Source organism: Dermochelys coriacea, chromosome 3 (assembly GCF_009764565.3).
Source record: "Dermochelys coriacea isolate rDerCor1 chromosome 3, rDerCor1.pri.v4, whole genome shotgun sequence".
NCBI lineage: Eukaryota > Metazoa > Chordata > Testudines > Dermochelyidae > Dermochelys > Dermochelys coriacea.
The window spans coordinates 211,965,603-211,982,513 of NC_050070.1; the positions used below are offsets into that span (position 1 = coordinate 211,965,603).

General features: G+C 44.7%; 1 protein-coding gene across 6 annotated transcripts in view; it reads left to right on the forward strand.

Moving 5' to 3' along the window:
• SLC8A1 (solute carrier family 8 member A1) overlaps positions 1-16,911 on the forward strand; it is a 337,787-nt gene that overhangs the window by 294,367 nt on the left and 26,509 nt on the right. For all 6 annotated transcript variants that reach the window (XM_043512216.1, XM_043512215.1, XM_043512219.1 and 3 more), the window contains 2 exons: positions 6,835-6,965; positions 10,274-10,373. In XM_043512216.1, coding sequence (XP_043368151.1) covers positions 6,835-6,965; positions 10,274-10,373 — 231 coding nt within the window. The remainder of the gene's footprint in view (positions 1-6,834; positions 6,966-10,273; positions 10,374-16,911) is intronic.

Genomic DNA, 16,911 nt, shown 5'->3' on the forward strand with positions numbered 1-16,911 from the left:
ATGAAGTGAGCTGTAGCTCACGACAGCTTATGCTCTAATAAATTTGTTAGTCTCTAAGGTGCCACAAGTACTCCTTTTCTTTTTGCGAATACAGACTAACACGGCTGCTACTCTGAAACCTGTCGAAATGATGGCAAAGGGACAGGAAACCGAAGCAGATTAAAATGCACCAAACCACAAACCCTCCAGCACATAGCAGTGTTCTGGAGCCTCATGAAAATCTGACAAGGGCTTTTCAATTAATAAGTATCCATTTTGAATCCACAAGAATTTAAACCACAATAATTAAAAGCATAGGTCGTTTGATTCCTATTTCAGAACAGTGAAGATTCTGCTTTGTAGTGGTGAGGTTCTTGATGTGGGTGGGGGAGGAGTATCTGTTTTGTGAGGACAGAAAAAGATGGAAGTAAATATGCAGCCCTGCACATTACCCATAGCTGTGAATATTTTTTCTAAAGGCTGGTTATTTGAGTGACAGCCTGGTCCAGGGGGTAGGGCATGGGGCTGGCAGTGAGCAGGCTGCAGGGTGACCTTGAGCTAGTCACTTCTCCTCTCTGTGCCTCTGTTTCTATTTGCCCATTTGTATTGCAAGCACTTGGAGACAGAAGCTATTTCTATGTATACATTCAGCTTCCAGCATAACAGGACCCTGATCTCAGCTGTGGTCTGGGGGTATTAGTGCAATGCACACAAAGAATCATAACAAAGGCAAGAAGTACCATGGAGGCTGGAAATAAGGGTTTAATTTAAAGTGGGCTAATAGATTGACCTTGACAACAGCTGCATAAACAGCTGTGTGTGCCAGTGCTTAGCTGCAAGGAAAACCTACATATGGAGCAGCTTCTGGGGACAGGGAGGAGCTAAAACCACAAGGAGACAGGTGACATCTCAGAATTAAGGGGCAGGATGAATAGTTTCTGAAACCTGCTTGGGTGTCTTAGTAGCGAATTTAAAAGACAAAAGGCAGCTGACGCCTCTTCCAAAGAGCTCCTGCTTCTAAAAACAAATTGAAAATGCTGAGGGTTGGTGTTTATCAGGTGAAATTCCACTCACGGCTAAGTTGTGTAGACAATCTCCATAGAAGTCAGTGAAGTTCTGCTGATTTACACCAGCCAAAGAATCGTCTCTGAAATGTTCCAGATCCAGGGTTGTTGTTTTTTTTTTTTGCCAAACTATTAAACCTAACACTCGTAGGGTTTAAAACTAAATCCTTCCTATCCAACAATGCTGAAGTTCAGGGTTCCAGCCACACTCTGCTGCTTTTGTCTTGCTTGTAGCATTTTCATGTGGTAACATGTTACTGGCAATTAAAACCACTGGAGGTTTTTAAGAGCAGGTTAGACAAACACCTGTCAAGGACAGTCTAGGTTTACCTGGCCCTGCTTCAGCATGGGGGGCATGGTCTAGATGACCTCTTGAGGTCCTTTCCAGCCCTTCATTTCTATGATTCTATGAATACATGCAGAGAGGACTTCTTAAGAACATAAGAACTGCCACAGTGGGTCAGACCAATGGTCCATCTAGCCCAGTATCCTGTTTCTGACAGCAACCAGTCCCAGAGATTCATGAGGAGTGTACAGAACAGGACAGTTGGAGGGATCCATTTCTGTCTTCCACTCCCAGTTTCTGGTAGTTAGAGTTTTAGTGTCACGCTGAGCATGGGGTGGCATCCCTGACCATTCTGGCTAATAGCCATTGATAGATCTCTCCTCCATGAATTTATATAGTTCTTTTTTGAACCCTGTTACACTTTTGGCCTTCATGACATCCTTTGGCAATGAGTTCCACAGGTTAATTGTGCATTGTGTAAAAAAGTACTTCCTTTTGTTTGTATTAAATCTGCTATCTATTAATTTGATTGAGTGACCCCCTGGATTTTGTATTGAGGAAGGGTAAACAGACTTCTCTGTTCACTTTTTCCACACCACTCATGATTTTATAGACCTCTGTCATATCCCCCCCCCTTAATCTCTTTTCTAAATTGAACAGCTCTAATCTTTTTAATCTCTCTTTGTATCGAAACTATTCCATACCCTTGATCATCTTTGTTGCCCTTCTCTGAACTTTTTTCCAGTTCTATTATATCCTTTCTGAAATGAGTCGACCAGAACTGCACACAGTATTCAAGGGGTGGGTGCACCATGGGTTTATATAGTGGCACTGTAATATGTTCTGTCTTATCTTCTATCCTGTTCCTAATAGTTCCTAACATTGTTAGCATTTTTGAGCACTCCTGTGGCATTAGCAGAAGTTTCCAGAGAACTATCCACAGTGACTTGTTCTTCCAGTTTGGTTCTGGCACATTCACTTGTCCCTTCACGGAGTGCGAGATACCCTGCAGCCCTCTGTGCAGACTGCTCAGGGGGAGGTTGTAGCCACTCAACAGTTTGAACGCATCAAGCCTCCCAGGTGCTTGATTTGTTGCCAAGCAGCAGTTAAGGTGTGTTACCCCCACACATTAAGGCAAGTCAGACTGGGGAAGCTGAAATAAGAAGAAAACCCAGCTACCTCTTCAGAGTGCCTCAAGAATGAACTTACATGAAATTCACAAGTGTGGGGGAGGCTGCTATAGCCTCATCTGTGGTAGAGAACTGCATTGTTACAAATTGCTATTGTTCATGGGAGCTGCTGTGACTTGTAACAATGCACTGGGACCACACTAGACATCTCAGCAAGGGTGTATCTGGTCAGCATGTCCACACACAGCTCTCCCTCCAAGCAAGGCAGTGCCAGCATATCATGGATCACCGGGCCCAGCACAGCTCCCTGATGGGAGGGACGTGGGAAGTGCAAACCATTTTGGCATAGGTGCTGTACTGTACCTATCTCTGTATTTAATCTGGTCAGTGTTTAATCTAGCCTCTGTTTGCCAGAAGCTGGGAATGGGTGACAGAGGATGGATCACTCGATAATTGACGTGTTCTATTCATTCCCTCTGGGGCACCTGGCATTGGCCACTGTCAGAAGACAGAATACTGGGCTAAATGGACCTTTGATCTGACCCAGTATGGTCGTTCTTATATTCTGTGTAAATCTGCATTAGAAAGCATTTGTCAGCATAGCTAGACCAGCATACCCAGCTAGTATTGACATAACTTGTATAAACAAAAAATTTTTGCTGCTGCTCGAACTTATACCACTGCCCCAAACAAAATAGATGATACCAGCCATTGGACTTCTTTGCCTGTATAACTGTGTCTACACTAGGTTTCAGAGTAGCAGCCGTGTTAGTCTGTATTCACAAAAAGAAAAGGAATACTTGTGGCACCTTGGAGACTAACAAATTTATTTGAGCATAAGCTTTCGTGAGCTACAGCTCATTTCATCGGATGCATTCCTTCATCGGAATGAAGTGAGCTGTAGCTCACGAAAGCTTATGCTCAAATAAATTTGTTAGTCTCTAAGGTGCCACAAGTACTCCTTTTCTTTTTGTGTCTACGCTAGGGCATATGCACAGCCATAGTGGCTAGGGGTAGGGGGTCATACTCCTAACTAACATAGCTAAGCCAATAACGTTTTTAAGTGTAGACAAGACCTAATGCTGCAGTGACACCTGTCCCAGAATATCCATAACCTGGTGGTTACAGCATTGTCCAGCAATATGGGAGAGCCAAGTTCAAATTACTTCTCCACACGAGGGAGAGCTAAAGGTTATAAGAGGGAGGGAGGGGAAGGGCGGTACCTCCGCTGGCCATTTTGTTAATCTAACCCTTCATGTCCTTTTATTTTATTTTTTTAAAATGCCAAGAAACAAAACTTTTGTTTCAGACCAAACAAAACATTTCTTTCCACTTGAAACAAAAATGTTTTGTCAACTTTTTCAATTTGCCAAAATTGTTCGGAATTTATGGCATTAGGTTGACCAAAACCAAAATTTTTTTTTTCAGTTCTCTGGAACAGCCAACAAAACAAAAAAATCAGTTATCTGACCAGCTGTAGTGTGGACATGAGCAATGTACTAGGTGCAGCAACAGCAGAATTCTCTAGTGCAGACACAGCTTCCGTGTTTGCAGTTTTTCTATTCATTGCTTTGGACATGCAGATAATTAAGTTACAGGGCTGTGTGTGTTAATGATAATCTAATACAGAAGTTCTGACAAGGTGTCAAATGCTGCTGGCATCCTCAAGGAATCCCTGGAGTTTTATTGCATTGCCATATTCCTGAAGCTACCATGTGGACTGGCTAGCATTCTCACTGCATATGTGCTGCCTCTCACTCTGCATGAGTCTGTCACGCTGAGAAAAAGCCACTTGTCCAAAATTCCCATTGACTTCCAGGGTACAGCCCAGAAGACAGAGCAGTTGAGGAAAGACAGAACTTGCCTTTCTGCAATGGCTCCAAGTTTAAAAAAAACAGCTATATTTTGCTGTTTGTCTTGTAGGGCAAACATATTGTTTTGTGATGTTGTGAGTTTGTGATGAAATGTCTTGGCACTGCGTCATCATATAGGTAGTGAAGTCAGAAGAAAATGCCATCGCATCATGATGCAGTGTTATTACCTGATGATGCAACATCCCGGAGCCTAAGTTTAGTGAAACACGATGCCAGGTTAGATCCAGTGCAACAGGAAATCTCATGTAAACAAAATAATGAACAGCAGTTGCTGAATAATAGTTATTCTCTATTTTTCCCATCAAAGAGACCTTGGAGTCATTGTGGATAGTTCTCTGAAACATCTGCTCAATGTGCAGAGGCAGCCAAAAAAGCTAACAGTGTAAGGAGAGGGGTAGATAATACAGAAGAGATCATAACACTACTATACAAATCCATGCTACACCAACACCTTGAATACTGCATGCAGTTCTGGTTGCCTCATCTCATAAAAGAGATATTAGAATAGGAAAAGGTACAGAGAAGGGCAACAAAAATTCGAGGTATGGGGCAGCTTCCATATGAGGAGAGATTTTTAAAAAGATTATGACTGTTTAGCTTAGAAAAGAGATGACTAAGGGGGGATATGTCAGAGGTCTGTAAAATCATGAATGGTGTGGAGCCCGTGAATAGGGAAGTATTATTTACCCCTTCACATAATTTCATTGGTAATCCCTGGCTCTTATGTTAAGAGGCAGCAGGTTTAAAACAAACACAAGGAAGTACTTTTTCACACAACACAGTAAACCTGTGGAACTTGTTACCAAGAGATGTTGTGAGGCCAAAAGTATAACTGGGCTCAAAAAAGAATTAGCCAAGTTCCTGGAAAATAGGTCCATCAATGGCTATTAGTCAAGATGGTCTGGGACTACAACTCCATGCAGCGGGTGACCCTAAACCTCTAACTGATAAGCTGGAACTGGATGGCAGAGGATGGATGACTCAAAATTTCCCTGTTCTGTTCATTCCCTCTGAATCATCTGGCACAGGTCACTTTCAGAAGACAGGAAACTGGGCTAGATGGACTCATAGTCGGACACAGTATGGCCATTATTAAAAGGAGTTATGTGGATAATACACTCCCACGAGGCCTGTGTTGTCCTCGTATGTTTATCGGTACAGCAGTTTGGCTGAGGTTCAGATACACGCCTGAACTTTTGGATGCTTAACTGAAATAAACCTTTCCAAGGTTCATTTACCTATTGCTAGTTGTTTGGACAAGCACGCAGAACACACATCACAAGGCGGTGGTGAAGACTTCGAGCTACTTGCTGCAGACTTGATTAAAATCTGCCTCACCAATTTTATGACTTGCTGCAAAAAATGTCAGCAAAGCACTCAAAATATTAGAGCCCCTGCTCCGAGTCCTTCGTTATGCACCAGTAATAATGGGCTCACAGACGTACAGAGCCCCTGTTCCTTATGTGGGCGCCGCACAGTCTTTGTCACAAGTGTTATGTCATGATTGTACAGTGACTGAAGAGCTATCTTTCAATGTACTATGTCCTTTAGCATACCGCAGGTTAGAAGAGTCAGATTCCAAGCTCAGTGATTCTGGGGTCTATCAGGTGTCACTCTAGTGACATCAGAGTTACTCCGGATTTACAGTGATGTAACTAACTGCAATGAAAAACTGGCTGACATTATTTTGCGTGTAACACTACCTACACAATACTCCATTATTGGAATGTTTAGGGTGCAAAATCAAGCACTCAAAAGTTAAGTAATGCCAGAAGTAAGGTTTGTGTAACCTTAAGTCTCACACACACACGCGCACACACACACACACCCCGTCCCTGTGTGTGTTCATTATGATACAATCTTTAAATACATGAGTATGTGCTATTTTTTTGCCACAGGACCCTGCCTCATTCAGTGCACCTTTACTATGCATTCAGTTCCCCATTACTCACATATAGGCAGAGTGACTGAGGCGGATGGGCCCTTCCATATGGGCTGAATGGCCTGATTTTCATGCAGATTTTCAAAAGCACTCAGCACTGGCTTGATCCAACTCCTATCAAAGTCAAGGGATATTTCACTGTTGGCTTCAGTGGGGGCAGAGAGAGGCCAATACAGAGGCCTTTTTGAAAATCCCAGTGTAGATTGATTGCCCTAAAAGTTGGCACCATGGCCACTCCAGAGGAGAATCCATCGCTGAGATTGTGACTGTTCTCCTATAGTCCAGGCTGAATTCAAGAGGAGCTGTGTGGGGGTGGAAGGGATTTGAAATTCAGAAGAGTTATGAACTAGTGATCTCATTTGCTAACGCTTCTGGCCATCTGCAACAGAAAACCTTTCAGCACAGGCATAATATCTTCTACTTTACTCGAGCAACTATCTGTCACTTGTGTCTTAGCTCCAGAGAAAATTTTCATTTAGAGAGAAATTCTCCTGATAGAAGCCAGTGCCAGAAAGTGAAAGATTGTGTGTTGCTCAAAAATGGGCTGTTTTGTTATAAGCAGAGAATGAAGAGAAACAGCCACTGACGAGCAAAGAGGAGGAAGAGCGCCGCATTGCAGAAATGGGACGCCCGGTACTGGGAGAACATACCAAACTAGAAGTCGTTATTGAAGAATCCTATGAGTTCAAGGTACAGCAATTGTCTGCCTCACTCCACACAGGGCATGGAAGCCCTGAATTCACATTAGCATCTCTAACTGCATTTTATTAGATTGCTAAACTAGGAGCTCCATCTTTTTTACATGCCCAGTAAGCACACATCTGGCAAGCTCATGCTATGCACAGGAAGGTATCATCCTTGCGAAGCAAGTATATTGAGCGCTTGAGGCCTTGATTCAGCCAAAACATTGACACACATGCTTAAATCCATCCCTGTTCAGCAAAGAACTCAAGCACATGCTTAAGTTTCAGTGACTTCAATAGGATTCAAGCTAATACGTAAAAACAACGAGGAGTACTTGTGGCATCTTATAGACTGACAGATTTATTTGAGCATAAGCTATCATGGGCTAAAACCCACTTCATCAGATGCATGGAGTGGAAAATATATATAGCAGTTGCAACTCCCATCTTTTCATGTGTGTGTATCTATCTATCTATATCTTCCTACTGTATTTTCCACTCCATGCATCTGTTGAAGTGGTTTTAGCTCACGAAAGCTTATGCTCAAATAAATCTGTCAGTCTGTAAGGTGCCACATGTACTCCTTGTTGTTTCTGCTGATACAGACTAACACCTCTGAAGCTAATACGTAAGTGCTTTGCTGAATTGCGGCAGACTACTTAATTGGCACCATAAAGAGGTAGGTTGGGATGGGGATGATTGGAACAGGAGTTGGAAGCCCAGATTTCAGATGGTAGAGATATAATCGGAGACAATGCTCTTCAGAAAAATTCATCGGGGGCAGGGTGTGTTCATGTTCTGCCGAATTTACAGCCTTTATGCTTCACAATCAAATCCACTGATGGCCTTTATGTCCTCCGTGGGAGAGGCCCCATAAGAGCATCTCCAGGCATCATCAGGAGCTTCTGGAGGAGCGAGAGTTTCTGCCCCCAGCTCCCAAAGGGAGCACAAGGTGACTGAATAAGACACAGCTGGTGCTATGTAAAGTCCCCTCTCAACAGCCAGCTGTGATGTCACTACAACAGCAAGACCGTTGACTTGGCAACAGCAATGGTGTGGGTTTATTTCTAGCATTTCACTAAGCTTGGGCAGCAAAACTAGCCTGCTCAGTGTCACCGTCAGGACCAGGTCCCTGGGTGCTATAAATCACTGAAGCCCCATTGAAGTCAAAGGGAGTACTTGTGTGCTTCATTGCTCAGCTGGATTGGAGGGGCTGAGAGCTCTGCGCTATACAGGTTTGAGCCTGTGATGCACTAGCACAAGGCTGTTGCATGTTGGTTGCCTGCAGAATAAGAATTTATTATCATTGACCTTCCTTGAAAATATTTTCAGGCAAGCTGAATTTGGGGGTTGAATAACTGCCTGGTGTCTCTTTCACAGACTTGTACAGACTGCTCCCAGATCCGCATCATTCGTGTTTACCAAAAGAAATAACCACAAGTGCTGTACTTGCTACGATACATGATAGAACTTTCTGTGCATCAGCTAAGTTAGTCAAATGTTGATTTGTCCAGTTGTTGCTACAGTTGCCTGTAACTTAACTGTTTAGAAAACCCGAGAGTGTTAATTGTGTCAGACAAAGTGTTTGTTTGAGAAGCATCTCAAAAGTTTAAAAGCAGGAAACCCAGTAGTAGTAAAATAGATGGAGATACAGTGCAGGAGAGATTTCCAGACTACACGTGCTAATGAAAACTGGCATGAAAAAATTACAGCACAACAGCAACAATCAGTTAATCACAAGTGGCAAAGTAGCCTTGATTCTCCCAGTGTTCTGGGAGCAACAGCAAAGGAAATAAGGAATGCAACTCCATCATTTCTCTATTGGTTATCGACTATAGATACTTATTACAGAACAGAACAATATGGCAAGCCAAATCCTTAGCTGGGTTTAAAATGCCCAAACTAAAATAAAATACTGTTTAAGAAAAGAGACTGTGGCCTCAGTCCTGCATACATTCATGCACATGAATACTGATGCTGTATACACTGCACACATGCTTAGCTTTGTGCATGTGAGTGGTCTCATTTATCTGAGTGTGTAAAATTAAGCCTGTGCAGGATCATGGCCTAAGCCTGACAATTTAATCCCCTTTTTTAAAAGTAATAAAAAATAAACCAGCCACACTGTTTCATGTAAGCAGTAGAGTCTCTCCTACATGCATTCTAGTGCTCTCGGCTGCCTGTTGTGACCACTTGTGACAGTCAGAGCTGACAGCTAGAAGAGTGTGGTGGAAGGCGGAATGTTAGCCCTAGAATGGTGCAGGCCCCTTTCTGATTAACTGAAAAGAGGTTACCAGAGGTTAATTAGACACACCTAAGTCAATTAAGCACCCTCCACACACACACACACACACACACCTTTAAAAACCCTGTTCTGGTGTGAGAGAGGGAAGAAAGAAGTAAGTAAGTTAGTTTCAGCAGGGAGAAAAAGTGTGGCCTAGGGGAAGAGCTGGTTACCTCCCTACAGGGAAATCAGTGAGTTTGCATCTGTTCAGGGAAGGACTAGTGACCTGATGTCATCACAGTAAGTCGATGCTCTGCTAGGGGCAAGGAGATTTATTTCTTTTGTGTTTCTACTTAAGGAAACTATTCAGGCCTAGCCTGAGACCCACTGGTAAATCCTGTAAATAAACCAAAGTCCAGAATGTAAACCCTCTGGAGTGAGAGTGATTTCCTCCAGCCCCTCTCATTGCCCCCCTGCCCCCCAAGGGAGAAATCTTGATGTGCTGGGAGAGGTGCCTTGCCACACCCTGTTACATTAGAACACAGTGAAGAGTGCTTGGATTAACTTCCAATGAGAATTTTCTGCCAGCCGTTTACAGCATTAATGATGATTCTGCATTAGTTTCTGATTTAGCAAGCATACAAATGCTGTAAAAAAGCAGGAGTGGATACCCAAAAAATATACTTCATTCACTTTGAATTATTTACAGTGTTTCCAAATATACAGATCAAAATTCCTTGATCTGTTTTGTAAAAAAGAAGCATTAGCAAGACAGGAGTCCTCTCTACAGCATCTGCCATTAAACCTCTGCTGAAAAGTGTGGAGAGACCACTGATTTTTAGTTCCGATTAGAAGGTATGCAGATTAGCAAACTTCTCTTGTATTTATATTTCAAACAGACTTTTTTAATGCAATATGGGATTTTGTATGCATACATATTGTCACTTCTGCTGCTCATGCTCTTGTTCTGAGTGGAATATCTTATCCATAACTGTACAATGTGAATCCACAAGGCTTTTGATTTCTGCCCATGATCTCAGGTTCTGAGCCAGCATTGCACTTAATTCATTTATACTTGTCTCCATCTGCAGAATACTGTGGACAAGCTCATTAAGAAGACAAACCTAGCCCTTGTGGTTGGAACTAACAGCTGGAGAGAACAGTTTATTGAAGCTATCACAGTCAGCGCTGGTAAGTTCCTGTTTCTACATGGAATGAATTATGATAAGCCACTTTCTAGTCTCAGTTGTACTGTATCTGTGGCAGCAGATTACTGCTGAAGCAAAACAGATGACAAAGTTATTCACAGTATCTGCATACATATATCAGGAGACTTATGACACCGACACCCCTCTGAGCCACAATTTTTATCTGCCCCCTATTGCACCACAGCAGGGATAGAGGTGGTAATTTGCTGTTGGCCTATAACTGCAGTAAATTATTGGCCCCCTCCAATCCAATACTGACTCCGCTGTTCAGGCCACAAGTCAACGCTAGAGTCAAGGCTCCATTCAGTTCCATCCCCCCGTGTGTCCGCCTCCCCCAACCGGATCCCAACCTGCTCTGGTGGGTGCACAGTGGCCTCTTACTGCTCCATGTGCAGACCCGGGTCTAGGTAGTGCACACAGAGGTGTAAGGGGTGGGGGATACCTATATCCCTTTACTCTCTTGCCTGGGGATGCAGACCAAATCACAGTCTTGCCCTATGAATGGGCTTGGGATCATGGTTTGTTTCTGGGTCTGTTTCTGATCAGTTGTGGCTGACAGGGTGGGGCAGCTTAGTCCTGCTGTGGACTGCTATAGCTGCTCCTCCTCCCCATGTTCTCATGCACTGTGCTGGAGTCTCCTGTGTGCATCATGACAATTGCTATAGGCCACATTCCTGCAATTCCAGACATGACAAGCTAAAAGAATAGCTCCACAATCAGCTGACCATGGAAATAAGAGGGTGATAAATCATAACACAGTGCATTATCTTCTGTCACTTTCCATTGTCCCTTCCAAGAGTAGCCAAGCACAAAGACAAAATGAGTGTCAGAAACTTTCCCAGGCAGGCATTCAGAGTAAATAATGATCTCCTTCCTTGTTAACAGTCTGCCTGGCACATTGGACTTTGTACCTTCATGGACTGCAAGGCTGCTCTGAGAGCAACAGCTTTATTAATTTTAACTAGACTCTATTTGGAGACATTACATAACGGGATGATTAAACAAAAAGGCATGTTTCATTTGTGAGGAGCAGATCTCACCTCTGTCTGCTCAGTGCTTAGAAATCATTTGGTATTGTTGGTGTGTGCACATCACATGTCCCTTCTTCAGGTCTACATAGCATAGTTTCCTTCATCCACAAAACAGCAAAGCAGTGAGACATTTGAAGGAAGACATTGCACTAGCTTCCTCCTCCTTAAATTTGGTCTGCACTACACGCTGCTGAGTTGACGGGCTGCCAATAAGGCTACTGACAGTCAGATGTTCTGTTTACTTCCTTGTGGATTTTGTCAATTAAAGATTAGAACATGAAAGGCATATATCTCAGCGCTTTCATTCACTGTACCTAAGTTAAAGATATCATGCAACCGACTTTATTCACTACACCTGAGAGGATTTTCCTTTGCAGTCTGCAGCTGATCTTTCTTTTCACACGGCTTTGGTTTTGTGGATAGCTTAGGTGTGACCCAAGACATAGCTCTTCCCCATCCATCTAGCAAGCCTGATGTTGATTGCCTTCCCTATGTCCCTGGAAGTTATGTGGTTAAATCTGACAAAGGATATGAATAATTTCCTTAAAGAATTCCTTATTTCACCTTGTACTGTAATACCACGACAGTTCTAACAGTTTGCACTGAAAGGTCTCTTACTTGATAAAATGGAAGATAGAAAAAGGAACCCCGGAGAGGAAGGATGGTCCAAGGGTTGCGTACTTGCTGGAGACATGCAAGAATGGAGTTCAATTCCCTACTGTGCCAGGGACCTCTTCTGCAACCTTGAACAAGTCACTTAGGAGGCAGAGAGGTGTCTAGTTCCCCATTGAAAGTCAATGGGAGTTGGGTGCCTCAATTCCCCCTCCATAAAATGGGGATAAGAGCGCTCCCTACTTCCAGGGGTGTAGAGAAAATCAATACATGCAGAATTGTGAGGTGCTCAGATACTACGGTAATGAGGCTATGGGTAACTCAGTACCTTAGAAAATAATTTTGACTTAGTCAAAACCTAATTATTGTCATTGGTCTCGAACATCTCATGCCACAAGAATGGCAGCCGCCCAATAGTGCGCTGGCTGTGTAATGTGCTGCAATACAGGATAGCTGGCTTTGGAATCAGTGACATTTTGGAACGGCCTGTTCCTTACCACATAGGGGACCAAAGGGACTATCCACTCCCTAGCTCAGTGAAAAGAAAAGAAAAGAAAAGAAAAGAAAAGGAGTACTTGTGGCACCTTAGAGACTAACAAATTTATTTGACCATAAGCTTTCGTTATGCTCAAATTTGTTAGTCTCTAAGGTGCCACAAGTACTCCTTTTCTTCTTGCGAATACAGACTAACACGGCTGCTACTCTGAAACCTAGCTCAGTGAGTATCCATTGAACAGGCTTGGGAGTGTCACTGCCAGGACCGGCTCTAGGCACTAGCAAAGCAAGCATGTGCTTGGGGTGGCACAATTCCAGGAGCGGCATTCTGGCCACCCTTTTTTTTCGCTTGGGCACTTGCGCTCTTGGAGCTTGGGGCAGCAAAAAACCTGGTCACCACCCACGCTCCTGATAGATTTAATGGCAGTGCTGAGAGTGGGAGAGAGGTGGTAAAAGAGAGAGAACAAAACACAGTCAAGGTGGAGAGCTAAGTCTATCTTGGGTGCCTCTGTGGCCTATGATGAAGTGTACATACCCCACAGTAGAAAGGGCTGGGTAAAAAGCTACTCTGGGCCCAGGTGCCCCCCTGCCCCCGCCCCACCAGCAATGCATGCACTGGCTGGAGGAGGTGCTTAAAAAGGGGAGCAGAGTAGCTCAGTGGGAGGCCAATATGAAAGTGAGCTGACCTGCGTGCTAAGCTCCTGGGAAGGGTACCCTAGGAGCTCTTGCAGCCTGAGACCAACACAGCCTCCAGAGATGGGACCTGAGACTCTCTGAAGCTCAGAGACTTTATTTGGGTGTTTAGTTCTTAATTTTATCCTGTGGGAAGAGAGGGGACTGGTAGGGAGTGATGCAGGGAGGCAACCGCCTAGTACCCCAGGGTGCAGGACTTAGCTGCCTTCTTTTGGGCCCTGGATTGGAGCCCAGTGGAGGGGGACCCTGGGCTCTCTTACCCACCCCTAAAGAGGGACAACCACAGAACTCTGTCCCTTGTTGGGGAAGATACAATGCTCTGGAGCATAAGACCCAGACCCCAGGGGAAGCCCTGACTCCCTCACTTAATCCTAAGGACTTGCCCTTTACTGGCCTCTTTAGACATACCCCGGAAGGAGTGGGCTTGAACATGTGACCTGGCCAGAGGGCTGAGTCACTGGAAGGCCAGACCGCTGCAGGGCAGAATGACAGTAAGACAGGGGAATGCCTGGGCAGAAGGCAGCCTGCCACAGCCCTGCCCGACCACTCTCAGCAGCACAGGTCCCCAGCATTCCCCTTCACAGGTCCCCATCACCATAGTGTCTGAGAACCTCACGTCTCTAATGTATCTACCCTCACCACACCACTGTGCTGTTATCCCATTGTACAGATGGGAAACTGAGGCACAGAGAGACTAAGTGATTTGCCCAAGTTCACACAGGAAGTCTGAGGCACAGCAGGGAAGTGAGCCCATGTCTCCCAAGTCCCACGCTGGCACCGAACTGCTGGGCCAGTTGTCACTGTGCAGAATAGTGATGAGTCAGTTCAGTGTGGGGCCATGCAGTGCTGAGAGCTGACTGCCGGGGCATCATGCTCCCAAACAAACCACAGAAAGCGCTGAGCACTGACTCCGTGGAAGGATCAAGCCTCTCACATTCGGTCTCAGAAAATGCTGAAAAGAAAACCCTGGCTAGGTGGATTCCTGGGAATCAGCAGAGGCAGGCCAGGGAGTGAACGAGAGGCGAGCTCTTGATGTGCCTGCTGTGGATAATTGTGATACCAGGACAGGCGCGTGCAGCTGGGACTGGCAGCCTGCTGCGCTGGTGAGCCGTTGTGCATTGCTGGTGGAGATGGGCCATCTGGGAGAACCAGGGGAGAGGCACGAACCCCTAGCCTGCTTTGCCAGCATCACTTCACCCAGAGGAGACAACTTGGAAGAAATTGATGTGCTACCTATGTACTGAGTCTGCTGTGGGCAGCTGTCTCATCCAGGGGCGTGTGCCTGAGTCGAAGATGAGAGCCTTGTTTTAAAGTCCCTTGTCATTTAAGCAACAGTACCCAGCTCAAGTATCAGAGGGGTAACCGTGTTAGTCTGGATCTGTAAAAGCAGCAACGAGTCCTGTGGCACCTTGTAGACTAACAGAGCATAAGCTTTCATGGGCGAATACCCACTTCGTCGGATGCATGTAGTGGAAATTTCCAGAGGCACGTGTAAATATGCAAGCAAGAATCAGGCTAAGGATAATGAGGTTAGTTCAGTCAGGGAGGATGAGGCCCTCTTCTAGCAGTTGAGGTGTCAGCTCCTAATTGGATTCCAAGCCCAAGTGAGATCCCGTTATTTGTCTCCACTGTTTCTTCCCAAATACTACTTTGTATTGCTATTATAATATAAATAAAGCCCTGAGTGACAGCAGCAATGCAGAGGAGATGTGGTGCCTTCTAGTTAGTCTCTGTAAGAAGAAAGCTCCTTCAATCTGAAAATTCAAATGTGACAAGCCTAGGTGAGCTCCTGTACCATAACACACTCAGCCATGCAAAGCTTGATTCACAACACAGCGTATTCCACCAAGCAGCCACGACAGCGTGGGGACATTGCTAAGAGAAATCAGACCTGCCAGCATGGCCTGAGGCAGCATGGCCCTGTGGCCTAGAACACGAGTCTGGCATGCGAGTCCTGCTTCTGGCCTGCTTTGGGAAGGTTATGTCACCCTGGTTTCCTTTCTCACCCTTTGTCTATTAAGTCTCTGACCCAAAGAGCTTGCAACCTCTTTCTTACTCTGTGCCTACATAATAGACCCCAACCAAGCTTGGGGAACTTCTGTACTGCAAAATATTATTGATAATAAAATATGTGACTGCTGGGATCAATGACAGGTGGAATTCCTCTTAAATCAGAGAGTGAGGTTATGACAGGATATTGTCATTTGTATAGCTATAGTGCTTAGGAGCCCAGGACCGCACTGTGCTAGGCACTCTATAAACCCAGCACATAAAGGCCATCCCTGCCAGGGATATAGCCAGTTCAAAATAAGGCACCCACCCAGTTCTTGCTTGCCACATAATCCACATTCATTTATTAACACCCCTGGCATTTCATACTGCCTGCTCTGCAATACATGTGTCCCCCTGGCTTCATTCTGTAATGGAAATGTGCTGCTGGTTGCAAACTGCTGAGTTAATACACTGTGTGTGAAATAGGAAGATAAAGTTTATACAGGACTACAATTTCAGTGTACACTAAGCTGTGTCAGAGTTCTGTACATTTTCTCATTATGTGATGTATCGATAGAGAAGGAGAATATGGCTAGGAATAGAGTAGAAAGGATTGATCTGTTTGGTGTTCTAGGTATTGTGACAGGGCAAGGCCAGATGGCTATGGAAGACTCCAGGCCAAACAAATCCTGGGTACCAGGATAAGTGAAATGGCAGCTGCTCCAGGTCAATTAAGACACCTGGGGCCAATTAAGAACTTTCCAGAAGGCAGGGAGAATGTTAGGTTGATTGGGACACCTGAAGCCAATCAGGGGCTGGCTGAAACTAGTTAAAAGCCTCCCAGTTAGTCAGGTGGGAGTGCATGTCAGGAGCTGTGGGAGGAAGTTGCGGGGCTGGAGAGACTGAGCAGTACGCACCATATGAGGCACAAGGAAGGAGGCTCTGAGGTAAGGGTGAAGTGGAGCTTGAGGAAGTAAGGGCTGCTGTGGGGGAAGTAGCCCAGGGAATTGTACGTCATGTTTCTAAAAGGTCAGCTGCAATAGCTGATACTATTAGAGTCCCTGGGCTGGAGCCCAGAGTAGAGGGTGGGCCCGGGCTGTCCCCTTTGCTGTCCCTCCCCTGATTAATCACTGAGACTGGGAGACAACAGACTGTGCAAGGGAGGATAGCTTCTCCTCACCTTCCTTGCTGGCTTATGATGAAAATGGCTCTGTAGACTGTGACTCTTGTCTCTAGAGAGAAAAAGGTTATGTGGACGGTCACAGTGAGCCTCTGAGGCTTGCAAAATCCCCCGGGAAACCTGGGACCCATGGAGACAAGGACAGAGCTTTGTCACAGTATAAAGTTTCTGTAGACCTGATAAGTTTCTGTGTTTAATTTTATTTTGTAGCAGTTAACAGTTAGATTTTTTTTTTTTTTGGTAGTGAATACTGCTGTAGTTTTGGAAATGTTACAGCATACTGGAAATGAATTCCTGGAATAGGATGTAGAATTCTATAATCTCTCTAATTCTGAGATTTGGGCATTTCATTGGTGATCCATGCTGGCTGCTCTGCTAGAGCTAGAAGGAAGTTCAGAGTAGGTCACGGCTCTTTTTGTCTTGTAACTACCACTAAAGATTCTGAATTTATAGACTGGGATTTTCAAAAGAATCTACATAACTCAGGAGCAAAAGTTATACAATCATAGAAACATAGG